Below are 25,086 nucleotides of genomic sequence, written 5' to 3'. Positions count from 1 at the left end.
GTTGAGGTGTCATCCTGGATACTTGATAAACAGGGCTCCTCCCAGATCACATCATCTGGTGTGAAGTTCTCATTATAATTGCTTATAATCTTTTATCAGAGTTCACCTTAGCACTTCCGAAAACTCTCGTGTATAGGAGCTATCTAGGATAATATGTTTGTAGATCTGTTGTCTGTCAGAACAATAGTCTATTGATAGGCCCTGCTTTGTTTTAAAGCTCACTTTTTTTCTTTTTGCTGGGTATTAGCATTTCGGTTCTTTCACAGTATCTTTTTGTAAATAGTAGAGGAAAAAAATCACGTCCAGTGATGTGTGCACCCTGTCACCCAAGAAAAGTCTAGAAAATTTCAACAAAAGGCTGGAAATAGTCAGCTATCTCTGTGCAGAATAAACCCTTCTTGCTGATTGTTTTCTTCTCTTGTACCTTCAGTATTTCATGATCCTCTGATACGTATTTTATCCTGTGCAGTCTCTGCTTTTTTTCTGGAGTTTTCTCCCCACTGCTTGGCTCCCTCTAATCCTAGCAGTTTTTTCTCTCAAAATTGCTGCTCTGCCTTTTAGCACTAATTTTCCTATCTGAACCGCACACCAGCCCCTCACTTCCTAATTTTTGGAGCCTGCTGATACCTCAACCTCTTAGTATTCCTTTACTTCAAATACAAATATGTGTCAATTATGAACATTCAGTTAAGTGTGAATAATAACAGCACTATGCCAAAAAGAAAATAAACTCATTGCCACATGATTGCTGTGGTGACAGCAAAATGGTGACAGCAGTTTTAGGGCTGATTTTGTGTCTTGACTCTTGAATGTCTCATACAAAATAAAATTAGGTATACAAAATAAAATAAAACTAGGTGTATAAAATTGGGGTCAGTGCAAGAAGACTTCAGACAAAAATTAAGTAAAACCTCCTTTTGGTGGCTGATCTCAAAATGGCATTGGCTTGATCTCCAAGTGAATTGTCAGTGTGTCTAGAACAGTAGTGGGCCTTCCCTGCTGCAAGTCTTGATATGAGTGTACTATAAAGTCCCACGCCATCAGCCAGGTGCTTTTGGAACCAAGCAGCTTATTGTCACTGGATATTGTCATATATCTTAGGACACTGGCAAAATTATTTCTTCCATAAAAGAGCAGAAGGCAAAAGAATGAGGCTTACATGTAAGAGATGGTAATGTTTACAATGTGAATGTTCCTACAGACAAAAGTCATTGAAATATCTTTCTGTTTGTTTCATAATACGTTATCTTTTGCTGAGCAGGAGCATGGTAAGAGTGGTTCCCCTAGAGACGGGGGGAGAAGTTAAGCGGTTCTTTGTTCAAGAACTAAATTTTGTCTTTTATTTCTGCAACAGAAATTTTAACTTTTCTTCTAAAAGCTACTTATGTCCAAAAGAAAACATTTCAATTCAGGTTTTATAACAAGAGGTTTATAACTGAATCAAAAATTGAAAGTATATAAGCCCTTGCTTGAGGTTGCTGTTTTCATGAAAAGGCTGTCTAGAATGTGAGATCCAAACTGATGCAGTATAATACCTCCAGTATGTGCTATAATTAAATGTGCTAAAACCGACATAAAACATTTAAATTCCTCTTTTAATGTGAACATACTGGAAGTATTGTTATTAGGGGTGGCCTAAAATTCACTGTTACATATGCTCACATAGTAAACATAACAATTGCATCTCGGTAGCCTTGTCGTATTATATTAAAATAATTCTAATAGCTTTTTCAGAAAACCATTTACAAAAGCTCACTGCCCTTTCAAAGTGAAATTTCAGATGGCTCCTCTCTACACAAACCATTAATTTTCTTGACATTTCAGCTATGTTTGACATCATTGTTAGCTTTTAATTTGGACCCATGACAACGAACAGCTCAACCTTCCTCTAAATATCTGCTTCACAAGAGAGTACATTTTTGGATACAACTGTTACTTTAAGTAGGCTAGTCTTCTGAAATATTAATAAGAATTACAGACTTACCTGATTAGTAAAAAGAGTCTTGAAGCCAAGCTGGATCCAAGAACTACGCATGTAGAATGATGTGTATATATGAAATTGAATTCAGAGTTGGACTTTGAATGGGATTTTCAAAAGATCTTAGCTGAGTTAAGAGGACTAGCGTCACTGGGGCTTTTGCTTTTAACTCTTATTGGTGCTTTAAAAAATCCTTCTGTCATTGCTATAGGCCGTATGAAATACTTGTATTTGCATAACAGCAAAAAATCCAAGTGTGATCAAAATGCCAATTTTCAGCAAGGATGCACTCCTTTTTCTTTTGGACAAAGTAATAAGAAGGTAGGCTAATAGTTTTGTTTTATATTGCTATCACAGAAGCTGACTTTTTGCTTTTTGCTGTAAACATGCATATGATTTAGTTGACTTCGTAAGTGAACTTTAGGGTTGTGCTGAAAATGAAAGAAATAACAAAATGATTTTAAAGATGACAATTACGCATTTCTGTCTTTCAGGTGAATTTAGTTCTAGACAGATGACTCAGGAAACTGAAATGTTCTGTTTCAGTCCACAGCTCTCCTCTAGCTCCTATTAACTTGACTTCTGTCTTTCTGGAGAGCTGATTTCCTTTGCATGAGAATATATCCCAACTTTACCTCTTGTTTCTTCTGCTGATATTAGAATAATAATGCTTATTATTTCCTACTTGGAAAGTGGTGTGCCATATAGGCATGTATATGCTAGAAGTTAGATTTCAGTAAGCCCCATATTTCACACGGGATACTCAGTAGCTGGTGACCAAAAGTTCTGGACCTGAGCCTGATACGAACTGGTGGCCATGCTGTGTAAGCTGCTGTATCTTGCATCAACATCAACACGTGTGGTGGAAGTACAAAACGGCTGTTCTTGGGGTGGTAGGGTGAACAAGTACAGAAGTGTGATTCTAATTTACAGATCTATTTTACAGGAGGAGACTGTAAGTCAAAACGTGTAAGGCAATGTGAGGCTGACTGGATTTCTGTGTATCTCTCTAGCAGTACTACTTATCTTTGGTAGGGTATCTTTATACCAAGTAGATACTAGTGTCTTGAATTTCTACCTAAAATAGTGTAGGCAACTTCAGATAAAACTTTTACTAGAGGAGAAGAAGGGAAGAGGAAAGAGAAGGGAAGGGGAAGAGGAAGAGGAGGAAGGGGGAGCGGAGAAGAGGGAGGAGATTTCATGTTAACAGGATAGCAGAGAAAATAGATTTCCCCTAAAATATACTGTCAGTCTGCACATATAAGTGAAACAAAAAAGTAGCAACCAAACCAAAGAAAAAAAAACCCCAAACAGGAAGAGAGGAAAGGCACAAGTTTAATGATAGAAGAAAAATACAGATATTGACAGTGGAAATCAGATAGAAGGGAGATCTCCAAAGGGTTAAAATATTGCTACTTTCTATTTCCAGGTAAATGCAGTGTAATTATTTCTTGAGTTTTCCAAACTGATTTTTTTTTTTTCAAAATTTCCCATCATTCTACTGAATTTTAAGGGGGAGATGGATCACTTGGTCATTTTCTTCTAATGCAGTCAGTATCCCAATCCAAAATTTAAAGGGGAGAGTAGGATTTTGGAGTGGTTTCAAAGGAGTGATTTTTATTGGCTTGATTAGACTTTGATTCCAGCCTGTTTTTTGCATGTACAACCAAATGCATTCTTCCCAATGCATTCTTTGATTGCAGTTTGAGTTACCATCATGGGACCAAACTAAGGAGATTTTGTTCATACTGGGGAATGTTTTCTTCATCAAGATACATAGTTCTACTAAAATCCCTATGATATAAAAGATTGATAATCTGGTCTGTAGGTAGCTGAATGGTAGTTTAAACAAATATAGCAACAGATTCTGCCACCTTTATTCACAGAGTGATGCTTTAATCTTTAGCTTCACACTTGGGATGAATTTTGATACCCTTATTTGTGTGAAACAACACCTTGTTTCAGACCTAGCACTGCTGATGTTAACAGGACTGCTTACTGAAAAACATGCTAAACTTTTCAAATATAGCTCCTTGATTTCAGCAAGACTGTATTCACTGCAGTATTATACAGTAGGTTTCAAGACCACAGACTCTTAAGAATTTTCTACAGCAGCAGTATTTCAATCCTTAGTCCCCAGTGTGACAAGTAAAAGGTGAAAGTATAAGTCCAGAGTAAAAAGATTGAAGTGGGAAGAAGCACTGTAAAGCCCCAAGTAAAAATAATAAAATGTGTACAAGAGACCAATAGAAAGACATGGTCATGTTTATGATTTACTGTTAAGTGCTAACTCCTGTGGCATATACTACTCTGGTTGCAAGAATCAGTACTCTTCAGTTCTCTTCAGTTCTCAATCAGTGTGCTTTCACAAGAAACTGTTGCATTACATTGCAGCTGCAAAACCCAGCTTACCTCTCTGACTGTTCAATAATTTTGATTTACTGGCTTCTGTCTTATTTGCTGGATTCAAGGCAAACTTTGGCTAAAAATATGTCTGCACTTGGGATGTCAAATTTCCCCAAAATGGGAAATCTTTAACAATTTTTCCAGCTGTCTTTCCACCTCTTTTAGTCTTCAGAACACTCCAGCATCTTTTATAGCACATTCTCTGTGAAATCACAGAGGCAATTCATGATTTTGGATCACAGCTGATCCACATAGCTTACAAACTAAGCCCCTGGCCGATCAATCAGATTCCTGTGGAAGGACCTTTGAGCCAGGACAGATTCTGACTGAATTCAGTGGGGCTCTGTGCAGGCCAAAGGTCTATCCAGTTGTATTCTGCCAGTGATCAGTCAGAGTCTAATACTGTATCTATTTTATGCTATGTTAGTAACACATATTACTATTAATACCATTTAATAAGGCACTTGTTTTAAAAAAAAAGTCCTCAAATCCCTAGGTCATTAGAACGTAGTTGGGGAGAGGGACAGAAGGAAAGCTCTTCTCTATTAATTTGACATACCAGGAATATTGCTTACTGTTGCTTCTGTCGTAGTAGTCCTAAAGCAAAAACCTAGTGTCCTGCTTACTTAATACAATGATATCTATTCATTTCAGGATGTTATGTGTATAAAGCGTCTGATAATATGCATAAATGTGCTAAAATTTTTATCCATTCTGATTCTTTAAGAAAGTTCAAACGTTTTGGACCCAGATTTGAGGTGATGCATCTGACGTTATTAAGTAAGCTGAGGAATACTACTGGCACTGTTTGTGTGCCAGGTTACCATTGCAAACAATTGATTGCAAGCAAAATGGACACTAAGTTTCAGCTATAAGGTTTACTCTTCAATAATTGATGGCTTCCACACCTGTGCAGTGACGCCAGCTTTCTTTGCTGAAAATTTTGGCCTCGGAGCAGTAAACAAAGAGGATGTGGTGGTTTCTGGCTTAGAAAATGCGGAGTAGCCTGTAGGTGAATATGATTCATTTACTGGGATAGAGGCATTTGACTGGAACGAAGGTTGTGAACTGTAGGCTGGTACGGAGTACACTGAAGATGCGCGGACGTTAGTAGGAGAGCCAGCACTAGGTGGTCTTAAAGGTAGAGCTTGCTTTGAAGTGGACAGCTTTGATGTCTGCTTAATAGTGAGGCTTTCCTTAGTACTAGGAGGTTGAAAAGTAAATAAAGATGCATCGAGTTGGTAAGGCTGATGTTTCATAATATCCAAAGCATTGAGACCTTTCTTAGGTTTTCTTTTTGTATTTTTGGTAGCAGCAGTGGACTTAGAGGAGGGCTTGGTAGCAGCAGGAGGATAAGATGGGCAGTGGATGGGATTATAAGCAACAGGTGGAGGTGCTCGGACATTAGATGAGTATTTCCAAGAAGCTGGTAAAGATGGAGTTGGAGATGGGGCTCGTGCCATGTTTGCCTGCACAGTCTCTGAATCTACCACATACTTCTCCATTCGAGAGTGCCTTCTGGCAAATAACTGTGCTCCTTTTCCACTCATAGCTGGTGGCATCTCAAAGGGTGGCTTTGTTCCTCCAGCACTCGGTGTGACTGGTGTTGTCTTGGGTGTATGGTTTGGACTCGCTAGGGTTGCCTGAGGCCCTTTGAAAGGACCAGCTAGGTTGAGAGTACTTGGGGGATGCGTGGGAGAATGAGGATACTGTGGAGATTTGGGTGGTGCAGGATATGCTGCCTGAGGTGAGGCTGGTGCTGGGAAGGAAGGAGCCTTGGTAGAAGCCACAGCTGGAGGTGACCAAACTGGTGACACCGGAGTATCAGCAGTAGGAGAGACCTTGAGTGAAGGCTTTGGAGCGACTGGAGGAGGGGCCTTTTGTTTAGATGCTTGAGTCTGCATGAAATTGCAAGCTTCTGCTCCCAAACTGAGGTAGTCTTCTTCAGGTCCTGACTCAAAACCAGCACCAGTACCCTTTTTGCCCTCTGCATTGTGTACAAGGGACAACAGGGCAGGATTAGGACTTACTTTGGGTGTTTCTTTGAAAGTGAACATAGGTTTTGAAGTGCTTCTTCTCTTTGCCTCTTGCAGTATCCCAGTTCTTTTGGCTGGCACCGCAATCCTTTCGTCTCTGGATGCTATGTGTTCTGTTGGCTCGGTGGGTGACCACATAGTTGGGGCAGCTCTGCTGGCTACAGGAGCTGAAACAGGTCTGTATAAAGCCTCAGGTGGTGGGCTAATAGAGCAGTAAGAAGGTGGTGCTGGTATATCTGAAAGAGGACTAGTGACATTTCTTGTGGCTGAAAACGGTGCAGCTGCTCGGTTTTGAACCCCAGAAGAGAAGGGTTTAGCTGTTTTATTCAAAGACGCTGCTTTTTGAGCTTCAGAGGACTGAAAAGAGAGGTTTGTGTCTGTTGCTAAGCCAAAGCCATTTTGTTGTACCATTTTGCTATGATTCTGGCTCATGTCTGTGTAGCTTTTGCTCACGCAGGTCTGCTGTCTTGACATTTCTTCCTCTTTTGTTTGATAGACCGAAGAGCTTACTTTCTGGAAGTTCTCTGACATGGTGGCTTCCCTTCGTTCCTCAGTATGCACTGTGCATGCCTTCATCTCCTCTTGCTCAGCTGTAATCTGATCCATCCTCTGCCGTCTCTTGGCAAACATGAGGGCCCCTTTACCTGTGCTCTCTGGAAGTGTCTGCATCTCGTCTCCACTTTTTGTCTTCTTTTCAACCTCAAGTAGACCACTGTCCCAGTCAAATGTCACAATCTTACCGTCGTTGTCAATGTCAGAGAAGAAATCTTCATCTATTTCTGACTCGCTTGTTGCAAGCAAACTCACTTCAAAAGTGTTTTCTTTGTCCCCCTCTTCACCTTCACCTTCTTCACCCTCGTCTTCGTCACGTTCTAACTCCCCAGTACCGTAGCTAACTAAAGTATATTTCCTCGCCCTTTGACGACGCTTCTTGAACATCAACACCCCCTTGGAATTGGGATTGGGTGCTGCTGTCAGCAGCAATGCAATACTTTTACATTTAGATTTGGCTTCTTTGACCTGCTTCTCTGACAGACTCTCACTTCGCCGGAGCCCTGTGGAGAGAATTGAGGTGCACATTTAATTGCATGCAGCCCAGAAAAATACAAGGAGGCTAATAACAAATAGTTCTGCATTTATCTATACTGAAATTTACCCGCTGTCCCCTTCCCCCACATGAAACCATTTAGTTTCTTTTGCATGGAGAGGTCATTATACTTAAGCTTTTCCCACAATATCAGCTGTGTTGTAAATACCATACCCAGCATTCCTTAGAGTCGCACCCTTGCAAGTTCAAAGGCTACATCACTTTCTTTAGGACTTTCTTAGTTCAACAGGAACATTACATGTGGCTTTATTTCTAGTGTTCTTGATTTTTATTCCTATAAGTATTCTCAGCAGCAACAGGCAGACGATATTTTCTCATTTATTCAGTATCAATGGTCTGGTATTTACCAAGTGTTTGACCACAGTTCCTAGGCTTACAGCAGACATTCCCAGCCAGCCAGGCCCGTGACTGCTTAACATCTGAGACCAAATGAAACTGAGTCTATTCTGTCTGATGGTGGCAGCAGCTTCTGCCATTTATGTGTTTATTTCACTCATATGCATTACAAAATGTGTATAGTTGATAAAAGTCAGTATACTTCTATGTATTAGCTATTTAAAAGCAAGTATGCATCCAAAAAGGCATGCACAGAAACCATCAGCATTAACTTTCAACCCCTTGGAAGACACAGGAGTTTGGCCATGGTACTCAATGAAAGCAGGCTTCAGTCTTTTAACAAGCATTACTTGCCTGAAACATAATCCAAAATTGTACAGGATATAACAGCTGAATAAGAATACTTATTTTGAAAATGTGGCAAGAATGAATACACATTTAAGAACTGAATGGAGGAGGCTCAACTAACTTCTCAAGCATATTTGCTAGCATATATCAATAATACGTATTTCTTAAAGCATAAATTATTGGTTTTCATCAAGTCATGTGGAACAGGAATAGATGCAGCTGTAAAGCTGATAGATGCACTGTACATCAGCATGACTGCTTCTTTGTTATGTGACATGGAGCATGTGCCTCATGGGGCAATGCCAGTCAGATGGTGCTCCTGTTTCTTTCCCTTCCTTATATTCGACCACCGCATCTCATGAATGACAGCCTCAATAGCTTCTCCCTTTAAAAAAAGCTAGAATTTAAAGCTGTTCTGGCCTAAATCAATGGTCCCCTTCCACTTAATTTCAAAACGAAAAAGCGTGCCTCTGATACATGAGAATAGAACAGTAAATTATTTAGTATCTTTTGCTAGTATAAATAAAGCAAACTCATTGAAGAAAGCCATGTGACCTATTTTCTGTTAATGATCCTTTTAGCCATGTCAGTAGATGGAGTCTGATACTTCTATTAAAGACAATTGGAGTTTTGCCATTATGCCAGATGACAGCATGACTGGACCAACGGTTCTCACAAGAATCTATAAAACAGAAAAGAGCATGGCACCCAAATCAGCAATTTGTCATATTTTATTTTGAGAGGGCCAAATCACAAAATCCTTGGCTCAGTCCTTTGACAATCCAAATGCTTACAATAGTCACTGAAGATATTTTCCAAAAGTATGGGCTTTAGTGTTAGAGTGCCTCTGCAAACAGAAATGGTCGCCCTTCAGCATGTAAGTTCTACACTTTCAAATAAGCTACTTGCATTAGCAGTACGTGTTTTTCTAGGAAGGGGATTCAGCAGGTACCCATACAGTTCTGTGAAAAGAAAAAATTGAAACTTTTCATTTTGCTAGCATATTTTTCCTTAATTCATCTGAATAGTTACTTAATCAATAGTTTCAAAAGATGGCAGAAGAAATGTTATCTGCTCAGGTAAATATAATCTGATTGATTACTATTTACAGAGAAAACTTCTGCTAAAAAGATCAAACACCTATAATAAATGTTCTTCTCTAGTTTAGACTTAAATGCTACATTATAACTTCTAATTTTACAAAAAACATGCGTAGTATTTGCTGCACACTGATTATTCCCCTGTGCTTGGCAATTTGTTTGTTCTAATGTGTAGATAAGATTTTACAAATAATAATGATAATAGCAAACATTTTTATAGATTAAATTGGTGGTTCCTAAGGATAATGACCTGCCACTAGATTAGAGGGAATTAAGATTGTCATAGTTGAGATGGGAAAAGGACACGACCTATGTCCTACTTGAAAACAGAGTTTATCTTGTAATATGTAGTTCATTCTTTGTACTTTTGCCATATTAGAGAGGCACTGCAAGTATTCTCTAAGACAGACAGGCACAGTCCCACAGTTGGTTCTAACTTTGCAGCCAAAATGTAGAGCATGTGCACTTTTCTTTTATGCTTCATTTAATATGCAAAAAATATGTGGATTGCATACAGACACTTAGGCATAAGTAACTGCTTAATCCACTTGCCAATAAGATACAAATGGTTATCATGCTAAAAATATGCTTACAGAGGAATTAGCAGTGGGTTAGCAGACTAATTCCAACACTGCATATAAAATAGCTTGATGCTACAGTATATCACTGCACACATTCAAGCACCTTTGACATACTGCTACTAAATCCCCAGACAGGATTCTTAACATTGTTGGGAAAGAGCAGGCAACCAATAGAAAGGTCCCAAATGAATAAAATAATAAATAAATAAATAAAAAATACATATCTACACTCAGTTAATTAATATTGGATCCAGTTGCAAGTTTACTTTCATGTAAACTTCTTGGACACATTTTTAAGCTGACCTCTGGGTGTGGGAGTCAGAAGAAATAGCATGTTCACTTTGCAGTCGAGAGAAGACTGGCAAAACTGAAAGGATCATGTAACAGTTATACACATGCTAGTGTCTGTCAAAATCTCTTTTGCAGGCAACATCAAGCTTTTCTACTAGCCTTTTTTATTAACTTTTAAGAGCAGTGGCATGGCTTTGATTTTAGATGATGCAAGTGACAACACAAAGTTTTTGCTATAAAAGGAGAAATCCACATGATTCACTTAGACATGTGCAAGCAACTTGCTTTTTTTGTTAATGTTCTACAGATTGCCTCTGAATATATATTAGAAGACCAGTGGAATTCAGCCCTTTTTGGAGATGTAAGTATTTTTAGTTGGTCATAGTCATGAGTTAATTTCAAAGTGGAAGTCTACTAAGCAAAGTCATTCAGCACAGTTAAGGCATGGGTATACTCTTGGCTCATCACCAGGAGCATTGTATTACCCTGAAAAAATATATAAAGCAAGAACAGAAACATGGTTTAAAAGAAAAAGACAGAGGGAAAGTTAGAAAACTGCAGAAAAAAATCTAAACATTTTTTTTCTAATGCAGTCTAAATTCTGGAATTATGTTTAAAGTTAGAAAAGATACCCTCAGACAGTGCAAATGATTAGATGGGACATACTTACTTGCGTGCCTTGCCCTGTGCTTGAGAGGTCTGTGATCCCTTTCCGAGTGCTGGTCGTCTTCTCCCTGCTCTGTGCCTTCTGATGAGATTGCAAAGGAGAGGAGGGAAGGAGGTGCTTCTGACTGCCCTCCTTCCACTTGAGAATCAACACACCCCCTTTCAGCTAGAGACCTGGGTGCCTCCTTCTCCCTGTCTGAACAGTCTAGGATCACCTCCACCCTGGGGAGAGATGGAGCTGCACCTTGGATCCTCTTGACCTCTTTGCCACTAGAAAACTGGACTACTTTGCTTGACCACTGGATGTTGCCCTCTTTCACGCCCAGGGGAATTGCGATTACAGGGCTAGTCCTGTCTTGTTGTACACTGGGTCCTCTTCCTGAAGGGGTACATTTTTCTGCCCCTAAGAGAGTCACAGCAGGAGCATTGGTGCCCTTATGTGCGTCATTTGAGAGGGACAACTGCAGCTCAACCATAGTACCTGGCCTTCTTTCTTCTATCTTCCCTCTGAAAGCAGCATCATCTGTCACGAGCACTTTGGAGGTGCCTATCACTTTAGGAGTAATTCTGTGGCTTTGTGTGGTCTCTTGTTGCATTTCAGAAAAATGTATGTTGCTTTCTCCTGCTCCCTGGTGAGTCTCACTGTATATCTCTGTGATGCATAAATCTCCATGGGGTATCTCTTTCGTTGTGTTAATTTGCAGTGTAGTACTCTCCCTATAGTCCTCATTTTTTATGTTATCGTGCTTTCCATTTTCTCTTTCAGCACTCAAGGTTTCATTTATTCCATTGGAGGATCTGCACATATATAAACAAGTAATTCAAGAAATTAAGCTGCTGTAAGCACAGCAATTGTAAGTACAGTCACAAAAGCAATTTCTGTATAGTATTTTTCCCCTATATTAATTGTGGCACCTGCTAGCAGGTCCATTTAAGTAGAAGAATTTTCCCAGGATGTAGAGGTCTTAAATTGAAGCATATTTGTATCTTTCAAAATTCTTCAACTTCACAGTTCAGTAAGAGGGAAATGACACTACTGCGGTAGAACTATGATCCTACTACCATCCTTCTGCAATGTTGAATTATATCATTTCTAACATCAGTATGCTTTCACAGACACATTTCTTTTATAGTATTTCCAGACAAATGCTGCTGAGACTTCTGGGACAATACTTCTTCATATTTCACATGTGCATGAGAAAATTAACTTTGCATGACACCAGAAGAATGGCTGATTTTTGGCTCTGTGACTACTACTGCAACTGTTTAGGCACCATCCTCACATATACTTCCTGTCCCAAATAGTTTACTCTCTAAGGAATAGAGAAGTACTGGATGAGGATCAGAGGGAGGGGAATGAATACTTACAATATACATTCAAAGAATTCCTGTGAGAATCATCATCCTTATGTATCATGGAATAATTAAAACATTCTGGGCCTATTCCAGTGATCCAGTGAAAAAGGGTAGTGAACCCATACAATATTTCCTAGTTATTAAAAAATGTATATTTCTAACTCACAAATGTAACTTTGACTTCCTGAAGCCTACTATATACCTCAGCGCAGCTCCCTTTTTTAAGCTATTCATTCCCCTGGCTGTTTCACTGGTGTTAGGACTCCTAGTGTACTCTCTGTCTTCTTCTTTCAGTACTCTGGGCCATACTGACTACTATTAATTTGAGAAGAAACCTTTTCTATACAGCAAGAGTGCAAGCATGTTATTAAGGCTTTCTGTTGACTAGACGGTAGCAAAGCACTTTTTCAAATGAGGGAAGTAGTAGGTACCCTCAGCAAAGTATTAATATCAAGTATTATGGAGATTTCTGAAATCAAAAGCGTGTCCCAGGTGTTCTGAAACTTTGGAACCCCCTACAAAGAAAGGCTGGAATAAGCAACAGAAGAAATAAATCTGTCAGTGCACTGAAGAAACTTCAATATTACTTGCTTTTCTAGCCATGCAGCAGACTGTTTGTAGCAGTCTGGGTCTGCCTCAAATAGCACAAAGTGTGCAACATCCATTAAACCACATATGGAGCTACATAAAGGTCAGACAGATTTTAATTTAGGGAGCTTCTTGTGAGTGCTGCTGCTGGATTCCATTGTATTATGCTATTTGGATGATCAATTGTACTGGTCTTAAGTACAGATGAATTACAGATATCTGTAAACATTTCCTTGTAAGATATGAGACTGCGGGCTGGGCCAGCTAAATGTTAGCCTTTATTGGTAGCTGAGTGATTGTGTATATGTGTGAGAGAGAAGGATTTCCACCTTAAAAGGCCTTTGCTACTTATGGATATACTTCTACTCTATATAGACATAAATGTGTATCCATGTGTCAAGAGGCAGAATACTGGGTCTGATCTCTTTTTTGTCATTTAAGATTCTGTTTTGTCAAATTATTATTTTTGTTTCAGGTCCTTCCAGCTCACTGCAGGAACAACACCCCTGGTGTAATTCCAGGAAGGAAGCAGAACTCATGGAGTCAGCACGGCAGGGTTTGTCTCAGAGTCCTGTTTTACTCCCTACATGGTGCATTTCATTTTGGTATGCACTGAGAACACTCCCTACTTCCCCCTAGAAATTTTCTTTCTAGACTCAGCAGTAGCCCAAGAGTTGCTAGCACTGATGTGAAAAGGGCAGGATAGCATTTCTGTTTCTGTCCCCACTCTCGATGTTTCCCGAATACATCTGTTCAGCATTTGTTGGGAGGGTCAGTAAGATGCTCCCCCACATGGCATCTGGAGAGTGCCTGCCCTGCAGGGTGTCTCTTTCCTCTGATCCTGTAAACTGAAGATTTTGTGGGCACTGCTGATCAGTAACTGACTGTGGTTTACGGGGGATTGGGAAAACTTTTTGTAGACATCAAAGGCCAAGTAGCAATTTAAAAACTACTTTAAAGGCCTAATTTTCCTCCCAGTAAGCTTAGTAAGAGCAGAATTAGGCCAACAATGAATACCTATGAAAATCTCATCCTTCATGCAAATAGTTCAGGGCTACTACCCACAAAGGAGGTGGCAGGGGAAGAGAAGTGTGTCAGTTTATTCTCGCATGCCTTGGAAGATACTGACAGTAAGGGCTGGGAGTTGGGGGAGATGAGCTGATGAGAAGAAATTCAAAGATTCTCACACTGAATTCCTTTAGAACATTTTAGTCACTTTCAGAGTGTTGACCAACTGCAATTTTCTTAAAAATTCTAACAGCCACAGTTTAATTCCATGAAACAATGAATTATGTGGTCTAAGGACTCTGTTTTGGTTTTGATTTTCAGGACATGTCTTGCCGTTCACTATACATTCAAGCAGGGGCAATGGAGTGAACGGAAGATGTACTGTGGCCTTCAGACCAACTGAAATAGCACTTATAGAGCAGCAACAGGCAGGAGTCAAAGCATATGGAGCTATTTCTATGGCTGCAAAGAAGGCAGCTGGTCAGCCACAAATATAATTTTTACAAGTGCAGTTCCAGTAGTCATTTTATGAATTAAAAACATGAGAATGCAGATATCACATGAGGATCACTCAAATGGTACACTGCTGAACCAGAAACAGGAGCTATGCACTGTGGAGAAGGTAAGCTGTAATCCTCAGCTATCACTGTTGCCCTGATCTCATGACATTGATCCGTCACGCAGCCCAAGACAACGTGCACAGACAGGCCATGCAAAATTTCTGTTATAAATAAAATGAATACTCCTTAAGAGCATCTTATTTTGAAGGCAGATTGTAACTTTGAACTACTAGACACTTCAGGAAAGTTCCTTCGCACAGGTTGTGGAAACCACAGAGGAATTTCACATGCTGTTTAGCATCTCCGGTAAACAGAGACAAGTGCTGGTTTTGCACCAGAGTCCTTTCAGCCTTTCCAGTGACACTGCTCTGTTAGCTGTTGTGATGAATCCTGACCCCTTCTGTCCTCCTGGTCCTGCCTGTGGGAGAGCAGACACAGGGAACTGCAGTAGCTTGGGGGGAGCCATAATTCCTTACAAGGAGTGTGGATGTCTCAGGTCTTTCCTTCCTCTTCTTACCCACACTGAAGGCAATTCAGAGTTCATCTTGTCTGAATTCACAAAGTCTGGGGAGAATGTGCTTACTGTAGGTGGTTCTGAACTCAAGATTGCATGCATTACACTGATGACAATTACAGAACAGTCATTAGAACAGACTGATGTGCAGTGAGCAGTAATGCTGGCTTGCTTGCAAATTTACATGAAGGTTCTTTACTCTAAGAAGCTCAAAGCATTTTCAAAGAAAACTGAAATTCACTATCACTATTTTATACATGGAGAAGCCGAGACCCAGAGAGCTGTAAGTGACTTGCCCCACCTCATCTAGTGAAGTGTTAACAGCTACAGAAATAGAATTCATGATTTCCAGACCCTCTCCCCCTCCTGACCACTAACACATTTTGCCACCCAAGAAGACCATTTGCCATGTCATCATCAAGGCATATCTGTGTAATGCACTTTCTCCATCTATACAGCCTTTGCTTTTTGTAAGCCTCACTTCCCTATCTATGGGGAATAATAACACTTCACTACTTCAAAGGGGTGGAAAGAATAATTGAACTTAAGACTCTGCAGTATGCAGGTATGGTAGTGTATGTAGTGTACACCAGTGTAAGTATTAAGAATACTTAATAAGAAATAAAATAATTACATTTGGAGACTGTACTCTTAATTCCATGCCTGAACTGTACTATTCAAATTATATACGTTAATTCCTTCAGATCAAATACTCTTGTCTTCCCTCCCTTTTCCGTACAGACAAGCAGAGTTACAGACATAAATAAGAGGACTATCAGAAGCTCACAGTATATGTCTGCAAAATGAGTGCATTCAAAACCATCATTTTCCACGTGGTTCACCAAACAGAATGGCACCAAAGCATTCTGAGCATTCTTGTACCTCTTGATAAGCATCTGCAGGACGTCAGTCAGGCTTTCCATCAGAACGATAACTTCAGCATAGGTTAAGTCTCCACAAGGCTTGCCATTGATAGACACCACTTCATCTCCCTCACACAGTCCAGCCTTAGCTGCTTTGCTTTTGCTGCGAACCTACGATGAGTCAAAAACAAATTCCAAATTGCACAATTAGTGTTCATTTGAAAACAACAGCAACCATGTCCTCAACTTACTTTCGTCTGTACAAAAGAAAAAGGATCAGCATTATTGATCATAACTTTCTAGTAACACAAATTAATAACTTGTCCCAGTTGAGGTTAATACTGTTCTGGCCAGTATTAACAAATACAAAAACTTCTGCTTTACCGAGCTTGTGAGCAAGATGTCAAACAGGCTGGAATTTGTTTTAAAAAAAGGGAGACATCGTTTGGGACACCAATCAATTGATCAGAGTTTAGCAGAAATGCAAAAAAAAATCTTACTAGTTTCTCCCAAAATGAAAGACTACTAGAGCTGAAATCTATGCCAAGATTTTAAAAGAAGAGTGTATAACTTCAGGCTCCTCTGGGCAGAATGTCAATATCTACATGCTGTTAGAGCTGTACACTGGTATACTGGACACTTTTCCTTAGATGCCCAACTGTAGGTTTAGTTGCCAAACTATAAACATCTGAATCACTGGAGATCCTAAATCCATGTTTAGTCATCTGAGTAAGTGTCCTGATTTATGAAAGTTAAGACACGCCTGTTATGGTATAACCTTCCCTGTTAAGTACTCATTCAAGAATCTTATGCAGCTTGGTTTTTGGTGTTTCACTTCTTTTTCCACTGGCAGCATGTTATAACTTATCATAGTCTTTGTATAACAAAACCTAGACAGCTTTAACACCACTCAAGGTATGCCATACAGTTGACTGCTATTTTTAAAGTACATATTTGGCAAACTGTGTTATATTAACCAGAATGCTTGCAGGAGTCTATTTTAGAATGACACATACACGTAAAAAGGCTGTCCTTGGGTTCTGTGCTCTCAATCTTCTACCTGTTGGTGTGAGTACTTCGGCGTTATACGATATTCAGTTGGTGGGTTGAGATGTTATCTGTATTAATTCTCATAGCATTTTCTTGAAAATTTTTAAAGAAGTATAGTTCTACCACACTCACAGCAGCAGAGTCAGTCCCCACTGACCCTTTCTTCTGATACACACCAGATTTGAGGGTCCCACAGACCCACGGAATTATCCCCAATATACTATTAGGCCACTGGTCTGGTACCTAAGACGCATTTCTGGAGGCAATTTTGAAAAGTTTCTTGGAGTCAGGATATGTGGAATAAAGAGTGAGACTGTACATTTTTCTGTGGCAGGGCCACATATCTTTGTTGTTTCAATTTATACATACCCATATGTCATATTACGGCTTTTAGAGCAATGAAGAAACAGAAGCCTGGTGCACACAGAAGCCAGTTTCTACCTTGCAGAGTTAACATTTACAAATATGGAGTGGTATGCTGCTCTGTTTATCTCGCCTTAGGCAAGAGCATAAACATCCTTGTGCTTTGGGAAGAAATGACAGTTTAAACAGTGTTTAGAATGTTTTGCTTCATATATGCCCTAGGATCTGGGTTGAAGTTTTGTTATTGTTTTTTTAAATAGGAGAGTATGCTGTTAAAATTTTACGAGACATCTTAGGCCTGAATGTAAATATTTAATGTGGATGCTAGGAAGAATTTAGAGTGAGTCTTTTTCAAAAAACATGTAAACAGCAATTATAGCAACATGTGAACTCTGAAATAGCATAATGTGATACCTAGTTTGTGAGAAGAAAACTTGTTTCTGTTTCTGTTTATTGAGTGTCGGAGAATTTGGGGTCAGTTCTGTCATAGATTACCATTACAGGGAGTCTCAGGAGAGAAGCTGTTACCCATTCCGTAACTTCAGTGATTTATGTCAAAAAGCAAAAGTACAAATGTACCATGTTAATAGGTCTACATGACTTGCTAGACAGCTCAACCAGTTTCATAATTTTTTAAACAGACTCCTTGGTAGCATTCAAAAAAAATAGACAAGGGCATTGAATTTCCTTTTAAAGTTCTTGAAAGGGCCTCTCAGTCCATTTTGCTGCCTTGTGAATTGTTGAAAGATCACAATTGTGAGATATTTGGACCTTCATACAAAAACTCAGCCCCTTCTTTGACTGGTCATGAAGGAAAGAAATTCCTGTGAGTCGCTATACCTCACTCCCTGGTAGCATTTCAGTTCGTATGCACATTAGAGCAGATTTCCTGCCAGTATTGTATTTCCAGGTTTATCTACATAACTCAGACCTTTAACATGATTTTGCCATTGCAGGATCACACTGCACAAGCTGTACGTATTAATGGTCCTCCTGACTGTATGTCAGCCTTTTTCCCAGCCTCCCCGAGAGGCACCTGTGCCTCCCAAATTTGAACAATGTCTATATAAAATCACTTCAGTATTATCCTTTTTTTTTGGTGTTTCTGTTGGGGGAATAAAAGGGAGGAGAGAGCACTGACAAAAAATGAGCAAGGGCAGGTTGCATAGTAAATTACAGCAGGTTGCTGCTGGGGTAGATATATACCATCATCATTTGTGTTATTTTAGCCTCAGGATACCACCAGGTTACTCAGCGATGTGTAGGCTGCCTTGCCAGGCAAGCTGTAGTTGTTTCTGGTTTTGTTTATTTGTCTTCACTGGAAACCCACAAAAAGGAACAAATGATGTACTCATGTAAACCAAAGCTTTTCAGATTTCTGGGGAAAAAAAAAAGGAAGAAAACAACAACAACAACAACAAAAATCCCAAGAAGATTTGTGGAAAGCAAGATCTTCCTGGTAAAATATGTGTTTAGTGGACAGTTTTCTCTCAAAGGAAGTTTTGGCAGAAAGCCTTTGATGAGCCCACTGGGAAACAAAAGCTGCCTTTGTTAGCAGAAATACAACTTGGTCACACAGGGGACAGTAAGAAACCTTTATCCAGTTCTTGGGAACTTAAAACAAGGCATATTTGGTTGTAGAGCAGAAGAGATTCTTCCAAAACTAGTGATTGCTCTTGCCTTACAGTGCAGCCCAGACTTCCTCAGTTACTTGTTTCTCCTATCTGCTTTGGGCTGGAGTTTTCTTTAGGAAGGAAAAGTGTTTTTTCACATAAAATTTGTGAATGGGATCTGAATACTAGAAAAATACATTTGTAAAGATTTTCTTAGTTTTTCAATGCTTGCAATACCGGTATAACACAGCGAAGCTGAGACTGTATCGTTAGTGCTGAACCTGTCAAGACATCAGCTGCTCCTGGGGCATATTGAAGCATTTTAGCCCACTCTCCCCTGCTGCTGCATGTATTGCTTTTCTGCTCCCCCTCAGTCAGGACTCTTCCTTTTTATTATTCAAGTTAGGATGCTTCGGTGTTCTTCCAATCACAACATTTCCAATGAAATGGCAATGGAAATATTTACTCTGAATTCCAAAAGTTCTAAGGAAATCATTGTACAAGGGGTATTGGCATTGCAGCAGTACTGACCTTAGTCAATGCTGTGCATGCTCTGCCTCTGAATTTTTAATAGTATTAAAGTGTTGTATATAAATAGTTGTACATAAAGACTTCAGGTTATTCTGAGCCATTTGTTATAATATTCTCTAATTTCAGGTGTTTAGATCACTGTTGCTAGAGGGCGTGAAGAACAGTGCTGGATTACTTGGACGCTTTACCTGAAGTACGTAATTTCTTTTTGTTCCCAGATTACTCCTGTATCCAGAATTTTCCACTATCAGGAGTGCCCCTTGCTGCTTAAAATGTCAAGTGCTGAGCAATTCCTCGTATCCACAGAGATGTTAATCTTAGGGGAAACTTCCTTTTGAAGAACTTAGCCTGGGTGCTCACTGCTACCTGAGCACCACAGAGGAGCCGGGACCCTCCCTGTGAGCAGTGCAGCAGCAGCCCGCACAAGCAGCAGCAGCCCTGCTCGCAGGGACAGAAGGCCACGGGGGCTGGTGGAGGACTCCTCACCTTCTCACCCAGCACCTACTCACAAGCAGCTGCTGCAACGAGGGACTGGGGGCTGTCCAGAGGCTCTTCAGGAGGGTCTGTGAAGACTTGGGCTGGAAACTTTGAGTGAGTAAGGTCTGGGTGCTGGGATGCACTAGTTGAGAGATTACATCCCAAAAGCACAGGTATGTGGGGGAAGAGTGTGGGACAGTAACTTACTGTGGGTTGGTGGTAGCTGTGGGGTGCTGCCGGGGCTGGAGTAGTCATGGATGCCTGCAGCTCATGGCAATGTCAGTCACTTTCTTAACCAGGGAAAGATGAATATACAGAGGGGTGCACAGTGGCTGCGCTCATACTACTGTGGGGCAAAGGAGGGGTTTTGTAAAGAAAACTAATGCTGAGTGCCTGGCCTTCACGCTGTATACGCTGTAGTGTTGTTACTTTAGACTAGCTCTAGTCCGTTCTGTCTCCTTGCCAGGTAACAGGTATTAGATCTGCTCCTTTGATTTAATCTGAAAGCAGTTTAGTTTGCGCAACCCAAAACTGTTCCATGCTATGAAACAACATATGGTAAATCAGGATAATAGGGAAACTTGCTTCAAAAAATGTAATCCTGATGAAGCTAAAAAGCTGAAGTAGATGCACCTGTTACTTGTTGTGGCTGCAAGTGGATGCATAGACAGCAACTGGGGCTCAGCTTACCAGCTGATGATCTTGGTTGTGTGTCTGAGCCCTAGAATAAGCAGATCAGAGAGTTGAGATATGTTGAACCTGATAAGAAGGTCAATGAGTTGTAGTTTAAAGCAAGGCCCATGGACTTGAGGACACTCTGTAGTCCTGGTCCTCCAACTGCACAACTAAGAAATTGTTAGGGTATTTCATAGTCTCGCTTTTGCCAGTGACTTTTTGGGAAGGATGACGTATATCTTAATCTTACTCTGGTGCGCTGCTAGGAGTACACACCTGTATCTGGGACGTGTGTCTTAAGTAAGATGTAGCCTGACTGAGCAATCAAGCTCAATGATTGCTCAGCCTGACTGAGCAACCAATCTGAGAAAATGAGCAATCTGAGCATAAGCGCAATCCATTTAGCCTAAACCTTTATCTATTAAAGTAAGACTTCTTCTGTGGCTTTAAAATATACATATATTTGCACAGCAATATTCTCAATTCAAAGCAAGCTTTCCAAACCATGAGTTATTCTCAGAACTATTTACTGATCCTTTTTCAGTTTGCCAGCAGCTTTGAGACAACAGAACAGAAAATACTGCCACTGGGTGTAGTGGAAATACACTTCCCTCCTATTTAAGGTCCCTTGCTCATACAGACAGAGTAGTTTCTTTCACTGAGGGGTCACCTCTGGAAGAGCCTATTCAGTTGAATAGCCTATCCCATTCCTGAAGCCTCTTCTGAACTGTTGTATGGCCCTCAAGGCTTGAAGCTGGTTTCAGTGAACCTTATTTACACATGTAAGTCCTTAGTGTTAGTCCTGAGTCTTTGATGGCTAGCCTTGTGTTTTGTTATGATGAAACATGTTGCCCAAAATAGCATGGCTTACCAGGCAAATGGGACTTCTGTAGATCAGTTGTCCATCTTCATTATTGTTTACTACTTTAGTTATGTCAGCTGCAAACTTTACCAGCAGTAACTTTGTGTTTGCTTTTAGACTGATGATTAAACATCAGTAACAAAGGGTGAAGGGTGCTTAACAAGGGTATGTCCTTTGAGTACTGTTTTGCCCCTGTTGAATAATGTTTTCCAATTTAAGGCTACTTTCTCAAACTCAACAACTAGCCAGCTTTTAAAGGAGTGGTTTTTACTAAGTAGCAAACTGTGCCCTTAAATGTCTTGCGGTGACCTATTTTCTGTTTAGAAAAAAATAATCAGTCTAGGCCTTCCCACTATACAGAAATTGTTTAATGATTTTTTTATTCTAGAAGCAGGTTCTATCTACCTGCCACTTTACAGAACTTTCTGCATGTAACATTAAGATTTTAGTATCTCTCTTCAGGGATTGTCTGGCAGGTAACTGAGTAACCATTAGTGGTTTTTTAGTATGAGGAGGTTTCTAAAGGCTTTTTTTTTTCTTTCCCCAGGTTCTAGTGTGTGGTCCTTACACTAGTTTGAGGCAGGAATGTGCAACTAGGTGGTAAGCACAGTTAAAACTTCTCACTTGGTGTCAGTACATTGTTTTACACTTGTAAGCACAAGTACCAGTTTTGTCTATTTGCATTGAGAATTGTTTCTGGATACAGAAGTATGCTGTGAATGAAATGGCTGTTACAAGGTGGGTTTTAGTTTTCCAGAAATACTGATTCTTTTACTGTTGGAAAAAATACAGGTCTGAGCATAGAACAGGATGTTTGGTTTCTTAGATACAACCATTCTATTGTATTGTCAGAGAGAAAAAACGGGGAAAGAAGCAGAGATAATAGGTATCAGTACGTGGGAAAGGGGCAGTGGGGCTAGGAGTGGAGACACTGCCTCTTCTTTCTTTGTTCATACTAGTATTAAAGCAACAAGTGTTTGATGCACTCTTTTCATAAGCAGTGTTTTCCCGAAAAGAAACAACTTCCACTTCTAACATTTGGCACCCTGATCTGACATACAGATCTGATGTTTCTGAATCTAAAGCTGTTTGTATACAGACTCAAAATCCATGACGGCTGTATACATTTTACTCTTATAAAAGGCCTCTTCAGAGCTGGTATACCAAATTCTAGTCTGTTTTCATTAGCCATGCCTATATTTGAGTCTGCTGCATGATGTGGCTCAAGCTATTTGCATCTGTGCTGCCTGGAGGTGAGTTTGCATCAAGCTGATACCAGCTCCCGTCCTCGCTATACTGATTTCTCTACCAGACAACCTAGTTTCCTTCAGACACAGTCACAGTAAAAGCCACAGTATAAAACCTTCAGACAGGGCAAATTCATCAAGAGCGTGAGATCCCACCCCTCCTTAGCTCCTCTGAATGTATAGGCATGCAATAAGGAGCCTTGCCCCTAAAGCATGTTAGATACTAAAGCTGGAGTGCTGTGACTTCAGCTAGTATAAATATAGCTAGTATAAGTACAGTAAAATAGTACAGTTTTCTGTATTTTACCTTTAAAGTCACTGTGTCCCATTCTTTGGAGAGTGTGTATAGAATTTGCACAGTAAGACTAGTGAGACCAAGAGAATGTCTGTTAGTTAATTGGGTTAAACAAAGATGCTTCTAAGCTATCTCCTGAATGCTTTTCCTGAAAGGAAGCTTTGAATCATGAAGTATCTTTGGCATGTAAGATAAGCACAGAAATATTTCCTGTCACCAAATTCTTCCCAGTAGCAGCATGATGATATTGGGAATTTGGCAGTTCAGCACACTCTTTTCTGCTTCTGATCTTAAGGGAGGGCTCGTAGACACATCCACTGTTGTAGAGATGGCTTTCATGTCTGTCTGTAAAGCTAATTATGTTTCTAAATGGGTTTTAAAATAAGAAAATAAAACATTAGAGAGACCAAAGGAGAAAAGAGTTAATAAGTTCAGACATATTTTTGTTACTTAATGTTCTTTAGTGTCTGATACAATTCTTGAACTGTTGGATTAAATCTAAAAAGTCTTTTCAGAAGGTGAGGTAGGATGTTACTCTTTGAGTTCATGGGAGTGCTGTCATTGATTATCACCAAGATCATCATTAGAAAAGTTGAACAGTGGTGTAATATTATGGTAGTTTATGGCAAAATATGTGATATAGGATGCTAAGCTACATAAAGTGAAGGTACTTTTTAACTTTAAAGCCCATTGATCCAGTTCCCCAAAAGGTTCTGCCTTTACTTACCAACTCACAGCTAATGCAAAACTTTAATCATGGTTTATTCATGTAAAAGTTCATGGGACATTGCAGAGGGGTGATGGTACTATCTGGTTATTGCTTTGCTTATTGTTTAACTCTGTCTCCAGTCAGTCCTCCTGTTGCACTGTACATGTGAAATTGCACTTCTTGAGCACACTTGTTCAGTTTAGTAACTGTTGTCTCCTCCTTCCCTTAATGTCAGAACAACTTACATAAATGTTCAGTTCTCTTCATAGTATATTCAACAAACGCAGTTTGGTACAACTTCTTATACATACTGTTGTGGGAGGGTTAAAGAACATGTTTGACCATTTATATGTTGACGGAGCACTTGTGCCATTGGAACCAGAGAGCAGACTGATCTCAGTGAAAAGAAAAGCCTGCTCAAATTCCCAAAAGCTTTGCCTAATGTACTAGTGTATCATCTTGCTAGCGGTTGCCTTTCTCTGGCAGAAATCCAAAGTTAGCAGCTGAAGAAGGGATGAGATAATGACCTCTGAAATATTGATCTGGTATGCTGGCGACGCAGCAAATTTCCCAATAGTGAGCTGGGGTACAGCACTTAAAGTCTGTTATTCATTTTGTACAACACATCTAGTATATAGCCTGGCTGTGGATTATCCTTTTTTGGGGTGTACTACTGCGTACTTGTAGTTGATGTGTCAAAACTAAAATGTTGTGCTGATTTTCTTTTTTACTAGTGCTGCTGATGAATTGGTGAACATGTGACAGGAGAGGAATGATGCCGTTGCCTTTCAATAGTGTGGCTGTGTGTTGTCTGCTCTATTTCCATTCCCCTTTTCTTCTTGCCCTGCATGAATAGTGACTGGCTATATGCTTCCTAGCTTATTTTTAAATCCTAATTAACTTTGATCTCTCCATGAACATTGTAGCTATGTTTTCATTTTTTATTTCCCCCTGTGCGGAGAGATAATTGAACTGTCAATACTTCTTTGGATTGAAAAAGTAATGCATCTTTACTGGGTGCTTTAGTATATAGGTAGCAATAAAAGTCTTTTAACTACAGAATAGCTTATGGCCTGGAGAAATGAATTTCTGTGATGATAAGGTTAAGGGAGAATAAATAGAGAACAAAAATGTCTATATTATTTGCTACTGAACAGTTCGAGGCAACATTGGAAGTACTACAATAGACAGTTCTTGTGGTAAACATATCCACTGCCTAATCTTGGACTGAACTCGTCACTGATACAGCAGTGGAACTGATATATTCTTGCACTATTAGTATGGTCCTAAGACCATGCACTAGATGCTTCCAGTAGAAAAAGTGACACATTTCTTATATCAAAATTGCAGTCGACGGACAGGTAAATGAAAGGTAAAAATCAAAAACTGCCATCTGAAAGTACTTACTTATCTTCTGGTGGTGCTAAGATAGTAATAGGGTATACGCATACTGTTACAAAGAGAACAGCATTTCCAGCCTAGACTTGCAGCTGCTGGTAGAAAGCAGCAAAGGTATGTGAGCAGT

At 39.8% G+C, this 25,086-nt stretch overlaps 1 protein-coding gene across 2 annotated transcripts in view; it reads right to left on the bottom strand.

Moving 5' to 3' along the window:
* Positions 1-25,086, bottom strand: part of SYNPO2 (synaptopodin 2) — a 90,351-nt gene that overhangs the window by 12,269 nt on the left and 52,996 nt on the right. Inside the window, exons 2-4 of one of the 2 annotated variants that reach the window (XM_059826785.1) lie at positions 15,759-15,910; positions 10,855-11,648; positions 5,291-7,475 (exon numbers count right to left, since the gene is read on the bottom strand). In XM_059826785.1, the coding sequence (XP_059682768.1) occupies positions 5,291-7,475; positions 10,855-11,648; positions 15,759-15,910 (3,131 nt within the window). The remainder of the gene's footprint in view (positions 1-5,290; positions 7,476-10,854; positions 11,649-15,758; positions 15,911-25,086) is intronic. The other variant, XM_009813238.2, reaches the window with a different exon arrangement.

The sequence above is a fragment of the Gavia stellata genome, chromosome 19 (assembly GCF_030936135.1).
Source record: "Gavia stellata isolate bGavSte3 chromosome 19, bGavSte3.hap2, whole genome shotgun sequence".
Taxonomy (NCBI): domain Eukaryota; kingdom Metazoa; phylum Chordata; class Aves; order Gaviiformes; family Gaviidae; genus Gavia; species Gavia stellata.
This window is presented reverse-complemented; position numbering and strand designations above follow the sequence as displayed.